Genomic DNA, 14,078 nt, shown 5'->3' with positions numbered 1-14,078 from the left:
AATACAGACGCCTAATCTTTTTTTTGTCAGGGGACAACAATCTCAACAATACCGACCAAACTGTCTATCTGGCTATCTATACATCAGCTGTATCTACGGTATAGAATTCTACATTTTAAGCATATTCAGGTGCAACGAAAACGTATTCTCCTAACGACAACGTTATCAATACAATTTACCAACGTATAAATTTTACTGAAACAAGTATATTTGTGATTTGGAAAACACGTGGTGAGTTCATACGGTTTTATTTTATGAACCGCAGTAATTCTCATCAACTAACTATTTAACAATAATTTAATAGTATAACGTATCACTGTTCATTATTTAATTTTAATCAACAATACAAATGCGCCAACTGTCTAAAATAGCAGTTTATAGAGGTAATTAAAAATTATCCGTGTTCGGGAGTTATGGAAACTACCCAATAATTCCATATAGTATAAATTATACTATTGTTGAAACAAAGCCGTTCACCGCAGGCGTAAATTAATTTCGGCTCGTGAAATATACAGATTGTTTGCTAGTACAAGTATATTGTTCAGAGTAGTTTCGGGGTGGGGGTGAGGGGAACACTAGAAGGCCATTATATTGTGTCGGAACGCATATTCTATGTACATATATATGACAAAATTGGATAATATTTCTATATAGACGATTTTCAACAGCATGCCACTGTGCGCATAAAAATATGTACATTGAAAGTGGCGATATCGTTCATTTCCATTTTGCGCCGTAAGTATTTATTTACGTGGTGTTAAGTATATTATGGTTACACGTCATTATGTATTATATACAATGTTCACGACGTTGACTTGATGCCAAAGAAATCGTGTACCAATCGGCTATCGTGTATTCGTCGATCAGCGCGGCAATACCGAGTGTCCGAGTGCATTACGCATACGATTAGAATGGATTCCAAGAAATTTGTCCTTACCACTCGTGAAATATCGCGTATATCATCCACAAAAACGATCTATTATTTAAATCACGAGTGTACTAACCCCTGAAACATGTATTATGAGTTATAAGTTATAACGCCACCCCAACCTAGGATTGATGCATACACACAAAGCCACAAAGGTATAATCGGCCCGAGAGCATTAGTATAGGTACACACAGATTCGAATAACCCGCAGTCCGCAGTCGCAGTGGCCATTGAATGAAGAATAATATAACAACACACAATGATATATGATGAAGTCTTCTTTATGTATAGTATAAACCTGTTCGTATGTACTTTTCGACGGGGTGTAATTAATTTACTACCCTCGAGCCTATCGACGGCCCACAACAGGTGTATAATATACGTGTTATCCGCACGTATATGTTATTATAACGTGTTCGGACTGGGCGTTACTATAGGATTCAGTCGGATTTAAGATATCACATCAACGATTAGGTCGAATAATCGTATGCAATCATATATAACATTCAAAAGCACCTGTACATACAATATTATAGTAGAAATAAGTAGTATATTATCCCCAACATTACTTCACTCGGCGTTTGGGTTCTATATTACGAAAGAAACGTAGGTTCGGAAATGTACGTAAATCACAGTTGTGTACGTTACCCGTTCTCCTACGCTCAATTATATCCAATAAAATATGGCACGTAACAATAATAATGTATACTGCAGTTACATTAATATATTATGATACGATGCAATCATTATTTTGTCGTTAAAAGTAAAACCTAAACATGTAGACATTCATCATTATTATCTAACAGTTAAGTTAGATAATGTTAATACATTTTAGTTAACTTTTATGAACTACGGAAACTCTGTCCCTGTATCAATTTTGTAAATCTATACTTTAGAAACCTCTATATAATATAACTGGCTGAATCAACGGTTAATGAAAATCGATACAATAATAATTATAGTACTATACAGTCAGAACACAACGACAAACAATAATTTGAATACATAAATATAATATATTTTATTATATAATAGACAACTAAAACCTTAAGACACGGCATTAATTTTTGAAGACACCAGACGAATTGGACTTGAGCAACCCACACCCATGTCTAGAGACCCTTTAATAATTTATATATATATCTAAATACAGTACACACCACTATGCATCCCGGAAATACGCGTAAGGGAGACAATTATGGAGACAGCAGAAAAATGTCGGACAAGGTATATACCTGATCGGTGTGGTTGGCAGGGGGCGGAAGCGGTTGTTGCGGTTGCTGCTGCTGCAAGTGTTGCTGTTGTTGATGTTGTTGCTGTTGCTGTTGTTGCTGATGCTGCTGTTGTTGTTGTTGTAGTTGTTGCTGCTGCTGCTGTTGAGGCAGCGGCGGCGACACGCGTTCCCCGTATTCCCTGTGGTCCATGTCCACGCTGCAAGACGTTTCCGACCCGTTATAACATCCTCGGGGGTCGAGAAACACACCGGACGCGCACAAACGCTCAATTTTGATACAAATGCGAAAACGGTTTTTATGTATAAAAAATATAATATATGCACGAAAACGACGGTTACGGTCGCGCACGATTAAACGACTGAAACGGATGCACTTGTCGTATCGATGGTGTAAACAGAGATATGATCGGGAAAAACAACAAACGACAAAAACAAAATGTAAACGCAAAACACGCCGGCGGCGTAGTTGTCGGTTTTTTTTTGAATTTCCTAAGCGCTAGGTGGTGGTGACGGCGACAGCCGACGTCCGATCGGGTGGCTAAGCGGTTACGGAATGCGGTGCGTTCGGCAACAGGTACGCGGACACACGCACACGTTCGCGGCGGGAGCGTGTTCAAACACACGACGGTGGTTACGACTTACGAGGAGGCTACAGCGGCGGCGACTGCATTTAAAAACAAGCAGTACTGCGCGTGCGTACGACAGTATCACGCGCGTTCAAAAACGCGTACCACCAATAATGAATAATAATATTATAAACTATATATTATATTGTATTATCGTATTGTACAAAATCCGCTTTCGGCTATAATATTATTATTATGCACGAAATATTATAATATATACAGGTGAAAAACAAAATACGCACATACAGACCCACACTGCAACGGGCAATCAAGCTTCGCTTACAGTGAGTGTGTGCGAGTTGTAGTGGTGTTTCTTTTGAGGAAAACAACGCGAACTTCTGCCTGTTTTGCCGAGATCGAGCGAATTGGATTTTTATTTTTAACGGTTATGGCCTGTGGCAGCGGCATCGATTCCTCCACCGGCCAAACGGTTTTGAAATTGGAAATGTTGACGGATAATTTTCCGGAAGAAAAATAGACATTTATATGTGTTATGATGTATAATGTATATACATAACACGGTATAGTGACGAAAAAGTAAAAAATAAGCGGCAGGTAAGTATATTATGTGCGTGTCATCAGATTTCTTACGGGGAAGAAGACGGCGGCGCGACGGGCGGGGATCCGGCAGGAGTCAGTGACTGCGCGCCGCCGTTAACCCCCACCACTGTGCTCGGACGATTGCGCGCGCGCTCTTGCCGGACAACGCGCGTACCACAGGGTCCGGTTCCACCGTGAAGGTTGTCTGCGTGAGCCTTCAAGGTCTTTTGCTATAGCTCGGCGAGCTCGCTCCGCCCTACACCGTCCGGGGAGCGAGGAATGTGGTGCCGCGGCACGTCCACTTCCCGGCCGCGACCGCGACGACGCGTGTACGTCTACGATATTATACTGTAGGTACCTGCACGCTGCGCTGGCCAGCATACTACTACGACGAACGACGACATAATAATATAATGTCGGAGGCAGCGCGACGACGGTCCATTACGCGCTCGACTCGAACAGACATTAACGACGATCACGAAATAATAACAATAATAATGTGAGCACCCGCCCGCCACGGCTTACCAACGGGGTATTACGTCAGTTTTCTAAGCAATATTATTATTATTATTATTATTACACAGACTACGGTCCTCTTGCTATCGTTGTTTTTGTTCTTCTCCTTCGACTATAATCGTTCTTCCTTGCAGTGGTAATACACGCGTAAAATCGTCGTAGCCACCACAAAAAACTTTCCGAATGCCGTAGAGTTAAAAAAAAAATAATACGAAGATGCTGTATATACAAAACAATGAACTCGTCGTGAGTTTCTCGAAGAGTATTATAATTTAGAAGGTGTATTCCACGAACCATGGTGGTTAACTTTGCGGGCACGCGATAATGATAAATAAGTATAATTGTACGTAGTGTACGTATGCTGGACTCTACGATTTATTTATTTGTTTTTATATTAAAATCTAAATACTTAAGTACTAAACTAATTGGTTTTATTGATTCAAGAACAAATATGGTAAGACACAACCGAAAAAGTCATCGAGTTTTGATTGAAAATCGTGATTATTATGTAACTGACTACTGCAGGTAGGGTTGTGGTAGAAAGAGTATAATAATAATATTAGTAAAATTTGTAACAAAGAAAATTACATATACCTTGCCACGATACCCAGCAACGGGACGTAAAACGTCTATTACAGTTCAGTTCAGCGTAATTCTGAATATAAAATGTCATAACGCATATTTTTAACAGACGATTTCTAAGTTCTCACAGATTAGAATATAATATATTATAGGTATACGTCTTACATACGCATATCGATTATCATAAAAAATGACAGACCCCCACCCTCCAATGATAAGGGTTATGGTGTATACTGTAGATAAATAATTTTCTTTATAGATAACGAGGGCCCAGAGGGGTCGCGATTGTAAATAGTAATCATTTGTATCCGATGTCAATTTTTCCTAAATGGCCTATGACGTCCACTGGAGTGGTTCGACAAATATAACTCGGCTACTGCAAGTGTGAGAAATCGTGTAATACGAAATTCATGAACGTAGGTTGTTTACGGATATATACACTACCGGTGTAGGTACTATATGTATAAAAACCGATAAACAAATTACGACCCTCGGGCTTATATAAAATAACAAATAATATTTAAATATATATATCGGAACGCCAACGTTTTTCGATGTAACATTATAATTTTTTCGTTTGTAATACATATTGCATGATACGAGTATCGATTTCACACGTTATATACACGTCGTTTTTCGACTGGAAAAATCAACTTGATTATGCCATTATTTACGGGTGTTGGATAAAAGAAACGTATATACGCTGGATCATATTATATGATGTCGTTACGAGAGACCGGTATGAGTGTCTATAGTGTCCACCGGGGTTCGTAAACGTTTTTAATGAGAAAAAAAGATAGCAAAAGTGTTATATTATTTTGTAATTTATACTAGCCTATATCGAGGTACTGTTATATTATGTTATATATAGAAGAATTTAAGATGAGAATTTTTTCCCCTACTTGTTTCACAGACCAGTCGTCGCAGTTATCATGTATTACCTAGTTGTATTATAATTATTATACCTACAAGTTGAATTAAAATATAAAAGTCTTAAACATAAAGTACTCAAGAATTATTTATTATATGAAATATAAATGAAAATTATGCACGATAATTTATTTATTTTTAAGAAGAAAAAAAAATTAAAAATTACGTAAAGTCTATTTTAATACCAACGAAAACATTGCAATCGAGCGCTGGCAGCATTGGCAATGGATTATACATTTTTAAACCACTTTTATAGCAGTATATATAAACCGGTTACTAGCCACTTTTTTACACATACAAAGTATATAACAACTTAAACGTTAAAACTGTTGGTATGACGGTTCTATATATTTAAATTTTTAACGGCTACCAAGAAATTAATTTAAACAACGTATTAAAAACCGATGATTAACCAGTGACAACAGAACATAATAATATATTATTGTTTTAATGATTTTTAGGAGACAAATGAATAACAACAGAGTTTATTATCTAGTATTTGATGGTTGATAATTTTATTTCAAACACTTTCAAATCTATAATCATTATCAAGCGCACAAACAGAAAGTCAATGCACTATAATTATATCAAAAATTATTAACATGTAAGTTTATATTTTTATAAATATAATATGCAAACAATTTTGGAATTTTGGATACATGTTAACTGCAGTTAAATTGTTAAGTTTTTTTTATGAAATATATATTATTCAACAACAAGTAGAATAATATTTAAATATTAAATATCAAATTTCGTATTTTACATTTTGACTGTTTTATAATATGTTAATCATAATAATTAACATAGGCGCAAATCCATTAAAATTGATGGGGGGGGGGGGGCTAACATTTGTGAGTGGAGAGTCTTCGATCCCAAACATCTAAAAAATTGTATTTTTTTTTTGGGGGGTTAATGCGATTTGCACCTATGATAATTAATTAATTAAATTTTAATTTTACAGACATACATAAATTCAATACGATATGATCTGAATTAATGATGATCCAAAAATCAAGCTTGTATAGGTACTAAAGTTCGATACTAAATACATCCAACCATCATAAATAGTATCAATTACTGCACATTTTCAGTTCTGGTTTGAGTGTCAAGTGTATGTCCGAGGGGAGGAAGTTGAATAATTAAATTTAACAAAAATTTTTGGTTTAGATACATAATTATTAATCGATCTTCATCATGTATATTGTTATTATAATATTAAACCATTTAATCAATGATTATACTGTGATTGAAATATTTTCGATTTTCTGTATTGTACACAAATAATATTATGTTATTGACATAATTAAATTATTATTTTTATACAACTAGCACAAACGCCCGGAAGCATGCAATATACAACGCATTGGTGTACATAGTATTGTGTACTTGAAAATCAATCGGGCGTTGGTGTTTTTATTATTTTATTATAAAAAGAACAAAACTATAAAAATGCAAGTTTTAAAAAAAAATATTCTTAAAAATATTTTACCTTAATTCCATTACTACTCTAGTTTTAGGCTTTAGCCCTAGAAGTAGAAGATTCATCGTTAGTGATACACTGGGATTTAGTTTAACAAATATTATGTTTCAGTTTCATTTCTCTTTTTCGTAAAAGTCGATTTTTGGAGCCAATATAATACGAATTATTTTAATTCAAACACGAAAGTTTATTTCATATATACCTACATTGCATTACTTACATAACATTTTATATAAAATGTTGTAGTGCTCACCCTGTTGCACTTAAAATAATTTACGTATTTACACAATAATATACATCCTAAATCCTAATGAATACCGATATAAAAACGAGATCTTTATTTATGTTTTATAGATCACTGAATACAATCAGTTGTTCAATAAGTTTATCTATCAATAAATAGAGCATAGGCCCAGCATATTGTAAGATAACGATAGTGGTGTGCAAATAAGCAAAGTTCAGGGAGTATTCCTGTATTTTTTTTTATAAGTATGGTGTAACCCTATGTCATGTAGTTAAGTAGGTACACATACAGCTATTCACATGAATATATTGTCAAAGAGGGCTTGTTAAGAATTGGGGGACAGCCTACCCAAGTCTACCCTTTTAGTTCCATGAGATAACGATACGAAATTAGTAACTTGCAATCATTATTACAAAATCATGAGGTTTATCATATCCGCGCGTTTCTCGTACAAGTTATATTTCAATTAGGTACATTCAAATAAATAAATTAGTTACTTAAAAAATATATAGGTACTCGACGATCTTTTTAAATTCAAACTTTAGTCCTTACTCATAAGTTTTATACGATATAATAATTATATTCTAAGTATTTTGAAACCGAATCACCGATTTTACTAATATTCGCGTAGTTATATACACGATATAACTTTTATTTTATTACATACCTATTATATGATTATTTCATATATTTATAATGCAGAATCCATCGTTAATTTTTTTTTTTATTAAATGTTATCTTTAGTAAGTGAACAAATTTGAGCTTTTACTTTATAAGTAACGATAAGTTAACACACACTTTCGCATTTAAAACTAATCAATTGTGCAAGTGAAAACCAAGGTGTAACATAGGTATTTCATGATGACATTTTCAAAATATTTTAAAACTGCCTGTTAGATTAGTATAATAACCACTATAGTAAGATTTAGTTCATTCAGAAAAATCAGAAAATATGAAATCGTTTTTAAAAAGCAAGTGATGGATAATTGTTACAACAAACAGGAAACATTAGTCTTACAAAACATTTGTAAAAAGCGTATAAGAAAGTGCTTAGTACTATGCACATCAGCAATTTCTATCAAGTAAAACATAACTGACCTTTTTGCGCCTATGTCTTCTACTAGACGTTGACACAGAATCCCTTCTACTGTGCTTTCGACTAGACGAACACACTGACGGGGGCGGGATAGAATTTAAATGTTGATTTGAACTGCGCCACAAGAGTTTTTTAAACAACCCCATTGCGAATTTTTATTTAATTACATTCACTGATAATAACCATTTCGAAAATTATTATTCCAAGATTCGAGGAATATTAAACAACAACGCCCATACGTAAAGAAAACTTAGTGCGAATTTCAGGACTAGTCTGGTCAGACTGAATATACGAAGCCCCTGATGAAAATGATATGTACTAGCTAATAACACGTCATTTTATTCCCCCGGGTACAATGACATAACTGAGAGGCGTATTCGCTATATAACAGACAGCCAGCAATCCAATTAGGTTAATGTTACATTATACACGCCAAATGTCAAAACAGCCATGCGATAACGTCATTTACATATTACATGAGGGTATGGCACTGTGGCAGGGTGGTACTTACTATTTCCTCTACAGGCTCTTCAAACATTTCTGATCCTTCTTCGTGTTCTCCGTCGGGTCGTTCCTGACATTCGGTGAATGAAGGAGGCGGCGTTGATGACCGGCTAGAACTTTTACTCCTGTTGGGTATAATATACAAAAGTATTAAAAATATTTAAAAATTATATCATATTCTATCATACAAAACAAACTATTTTGTTTTATAAATCAGTTTGTAAACTCATAATCAAGAAATAATAATACAAACTAACATGGTTATAAAAAACATTAGTTTTTAATTGCACGAAAAAGTTGCTTAAAAAAATACATTTCTAAATTTAATGACATTATATATATATTTCTAATCAAATATTTATATATATTATTCTATGTCCCAAGTCCCAACCTTCCATTAATTTTAAAACAAATTGATTAGCTTATTTTTTTTGGTTATAGGACGGGACAGTGGACATGTAGAACAATTAGGTAAAAAAAAAAATAAATGTTAAATTAAAAATAAATTAGAGTAACGTTTTACTGGTTAGTGGTTTATTTTATTTGTAAATCATTTAAATCTTAAATCTCTGTTTAAAATTAAATTAAATTTAAAACATTAAGATTAATAAAAAATCATCACATGATACAAAAATATATCCTTTAATATTCTAATCTTAATATTCTTAATATTCTTATAGGTGCAAATAAGAGGAGAGTTTTAATAGATATTGTAAGGCTTAGATATTAGCCCTATTTGTTTTACTGTGTTAAATTTATTTAAAAATTGTAAACATTATTATTTTTGAGCACAACACACATTTTAGATTCTGAGAGGAGCGATGAATGCATTTATTTTACCATGTGTTTTTATTTTTTTTTGTGTCTGTCTACACGATAAATAATCAAAATAATGCTACCGTATTATTAATAATAATAATATAAAATATCCTTGGTTGACAAACCGTCTCCGCTCAGAATCGTTTTTCGTAAGTATACAATGATATTATATTATTGAATTCAAATTTAACATCATCCATTACAGTGACCCACTTGTAACTTTCCGTACAGCAGAGCGACATTCGCTTACTCACTTTTTATGTATAATGGCAAAAAATAATAGAATTTATTAGCTTTATGTAAAATAAATGCGCATCTGCTACGGATTACAATAAACATACAATTTATTAGTCTAGTCAGTCTAGTCATAGCCATGACAAGTGTTCACTGACTCACAGTACAATCTTTAATGATTTTTTTTATATAACTACATTCTTTTAACCAAACGCTGGTTGATACATTTTTTTTATTTGAATGCTTAGCTGGCATAATATAATGTGGGAAAACGTTGTGTAATTAATTTTAATAAAGATTATTTTTTTAAATTAGACATTTTTTACACTTACATATATATAAATATATTATGTACATACATTATACAATGTATACATAGACATACATTTTAAGATCTTGTTATATTGGTAGTGATAATTTTTTTTATTTACATCGACTTTTCTAGTTTAAAAAGAAAACGTATAGTCAATACCGAGAAAAACGTTTCACTAATATACAAAAGCTGTACTTGTATAGTTAATATTATGATAATGTATAAATGTGACAAAACAAAAGAATAATTTTAATGGTTATTATTGCTTATAAAAAGTAATTATAGCCTACAAAAACATCATGCATATATGTAATATACCTACTAATATTATGTAGGTACCTAGGTATACGGTTATATATCCATACAGCTTAAAAATGATATATTATATATACATATACTCGTAAGACGTATAATAGCGGAGGGGGAGGGTCTTCCAATAATTATGTGTGATAATATTCAGTGGCGTGGCGAACGGTAAATTTTCTTAAATAGAGGGATGGGTGGTAGGCTAGACAGTGGGTCCCTTAGTAAATTTAATATGATATTCTCAATAGGTAGTCAATAACGATCTGAAATATAACTTGTTATATTACATTATATACATTATTATGCATAAAAACTTGGGATATTTGTTACTGGCTTCTGGACAATTTTTAATTCGCTACGCCACTGATAATATTATATAATACTGAATAGTAGGTAGAAATAATGAATAATGCCTACCTACTGGAAAATGTAAAAAAATATGTAGGTACGCGTATGTCTCCTTCAAGGCTACCTATATAATGTAATTTTATAGTATTTTCTACGTGGTAATAACAAACAAAATTTAAACACATTGTACTAAGCCACTTAGGTATATATAATAAAATTTGTATATATAACAAATTAGTAACTAGTGTCGCAATACTACACAGCACACAACTAAAAAAGATGTCTTATTCTTAAATCTCACATGCTTAAATATGTGCTAGATTTCTGGATCAAATAAATCAAATAGGTATTCAGTTTTTAACATTATTTTAGTATTTTTTACCCTACTTAATTCATTTAAAGTTTTGCTTATACCGTCAATCCACAATCGTGCAAAATGTTATATCATTAAATAAACATAACAGCTATACTGCTATAGGTTACCTCATTTGTTAAATAAATATGTAATGACTAATGAGTATTGACTATACAACGACAAACAAAAAATAAGATGATATCTATAGTTCAAATTTTTTGACATTTTTTCTATTGAAAATATAATATTATGGATACTTCTATATTACACATTTCTTTAACTGTCGAAGTATTTAAATTTGTTTAGTTTCTTAAGACAATATAAAACGAACATTTCCAAAAAGTGTATAGACTCTTATGTTTAAGTCTTAAAACAAATCGAACGAAAAATAATTAAACAGAAGACCAAGTTTATACAGGTTTGTCAAATAGGTATATGCACCATAATAAGGTAGTTTATTTTATTGTTATTTCAAAATAGGGTACCTACATAATATAACATATTATATCATTATGCTCATTATGTATAAATCACATATGAAGTTGACAAAACTTCTACCTCATTTTGGATTTAAAGGTATTTCCGAATAGTTTCGTAAGCTGTAGATCGTCTGATAACTGCGGTATTTGTGTAGGAAAAAATGACTGTAATGACTAGATATATTCTAACGAATCGAAATAAAACGTTCAAAAATAAAACGGGAATGGAAATAAAAAGTAATACAACATAAACAAGGTAGGTTATCCATTAAAAAGAAGAAACAAACGATAAACGATCACGGCCCGCGGCCATTAGGACTGCGCGTCACATATTGTATATAGGCAATATCATACAAAACGACGTTTAGTACCCGAGCTTTGGCGTATACGATTATTATACGCGACCGACGGAGAAATCATACACCCGCCTGCGGTGGCGATATTTTATTTTACGAGTGTAAAATATGCGCAACGTCGACCGGCCCTATACTTCATTGCACTGTATAATGGTATAGACTATAGGGCACAGTACTGCTGCAGGTGGGCCAGATGTGGACTTTGGTTTTAAACGCTTACTTCGGGAATTCCGGCAAGTGGCATGCACACATTTTCCGATAGATCAACAGCGCCGTCCCACAGTCCGGGGCCGCTAACAACTGCCCGGGAACGACCGAAGTTGTTGCCGCCACGACGCTGGAACACCGTTGTGGTCTTCTCGTCCTGCTGCGGGACGGGACAGATCCATGACGGCAGTCGGCCGTACTGTATTGCCACGAAAAAGACGGCGACACGGATCGCCTCTTGTCGCGATTGTGTGCGAACGACATGTCTCGTGTAACGATGCACTCGCCACGGTAATAAAATATTAAAACGATGACCGATTGTATGTTTAATATTCGGCGCAGTTCATTGCAAATTGTAGATAATTTTTTTTCCGTCCAACGAGGTTTAATTGATTAACCAACCGTCTGGGCCGGACGCACCACGCATGTGAACAAATTCGATAGTTATAACTTATAATACAATATTATTAGTATATAGTATACGCGAACGGAAACGACGACGACGAAAATAATAATTATTGAGAAACAATAATAATATTACGCAATCGGGGGGCGCACAATTTTTATAATTTATAGATCGCGACTCGGTTTTCGGGACTGTGCGTGTTGTTCGAGTTATTATTCGTTGTGATTATGGCGAATGTAAGCCGACGTAGGCAGTAGTACTATAGAAGTATAATAATCCTAGTAGTGCATGTAGTTCGACTAGATATTTTACATTTATACGTCATGTTTAATTATTATTAAGACGTGGCACTGCTGAGTAAATATTTACACCGTTGAAGTGGATTTTTTTTGTTTGAGTGTTATCTGTTACGAGCAAGCTGAATAATAATTTTTAAATAAAGACAAAATGGTTAAATAATAATAAAACAATAAAAATCAAATTAGTATAAACGATACATATTGTAACGATATGGTATAATAATATAGCCTACAGGCATATAGCACTCGACTACGCGACACTGCGACGCGCAGTTTTGCGTGTAAACCGAATGGACGGAGACGCGCGACTGTCAAATATATAGCGTTTATTAATAGTCGTTCCAGCGAGAGCGTCTCCAGGATTTTGGCTGGGTTGCCAAACGGACGCGAACAGACTAAATAAAAAGAACAATGGATCTTTTGTGGACGTAAAAAAACACACATTGACACACAATTAAAGTGTAGTAAATATGTACTGTACAGTGTACGAGGAGACGACGACGAATCTGTTTGACTTCGACCCTTGCCCGACATCCAATACCAAAATTAACATTCGGAACAGTTTGGAATGTGGTCTATGTAGAATATGTAGATTACTACTAAATCACTTTCAGAGACAAACAGAATAAAAACGTAATTCTTGCTTCGCATTAACTATTATGTCAAATCGACATAATAGTTAATGTTTAAATCGTTATTTAGATTAGTTTTCATATACTCTAAAGTCTAAATTAATATTTTTTTACATCGAAGTAATGAAAAAATGATACATAATAGAGAAATTTTGGATGTTAGCAGAGAATTAGAAAATAAATATTAATAAATATCAGATAAATTAATACCACATTTTTATACATAGGTAGATAGATATTAAAAATATATATAGAAGTTAATTTTTATATCACTTTCAAAAACTTTTAAAGATAAAAATGTATGATAATAACATTTTTGCTACAAATGGTTTACCAAAATCATTGCCTGATGATTAAATATTATAGTTTAGAAAAAAATAATTTCTTTCTTACTAAATGTTTTAATTGGTTAAATTTACTTAATTTACCAATTTAGTTAAAAAAGTATATGTGTAAAGAATTTTTGCTTTAAGACACATTCAAACATACCCGTTCACCATGGCAGCCTGCTCTCTGTTTGACCTCACCTTTAAGAGGACGTGATACCCGCATGTGTTGCCTCCGTCTTACAAGTGCATAACATAGCAAATTTTACGCTCAGCAGAACAGGTGTAGCTAGTAGCTCCGTTAATTTCACGATTAGA

At 33.4% G+C, this 14,078-nt stretch overlaps 1 protein-coding gene across 4 annotated transcripts in view; it reads right to left on the bottom strand.

Moving 5' to 3' along the window:
* LOC100161207 (tight junction protein ZO-2) overlaps positions 1-14,078 on the bottom strand; it is a 41,806-nt gene that overhangs the window by 22,487 nt on the left and 5,241 nt on the right. Inside the window, exons 1-2 of one of the 4 annotated variants that reach the window (XM_003240178.4) lie at positions 12,111-12,895; positions 8,688-8,805 (exon numbers count right to left, since the gene is read on the bottom strand). In XM_003240178.4, coding sequence (XP_003240226.1) covers positions 8,688-8,805; positions 12,111-12,361 — 369 coding nt within the window. In that variant the 5' untranslated portion in view covers positions 12,362-12,895. Of the gene's footprint in view, positions 1-2,163; positions 2,903-8,178; positions 8,648-8,687; positions 8,806-12,110; positions 12,896-14,078 lie in introns of those variants that run through there. The other 3 variants (XM_003240176.4, XM_003240177.4, XM_001950823.5) reach the window with 3 other exon arrangements.

This window comes from Acyrthosiphon pisum, chromosome A2, assembly GCF_005508785.2.
Source record: "Acyrthosiphon pisum isolate AL4f chromosome A2, pea_aphid_22Mar2018_4r6ur, whole genome shotgun sequence".
NCBI classification, from domain to species: domain Eukaryota; kingdom Metazoa; phylum Arthropoda; class Insecta; order Hemiptera; family Aphididae; genus Acyrthosiphon; species Acyrthosiphon pisum.
This window is presented reverse-complemented; position numbering and strand designations above follow the sequence as displayed.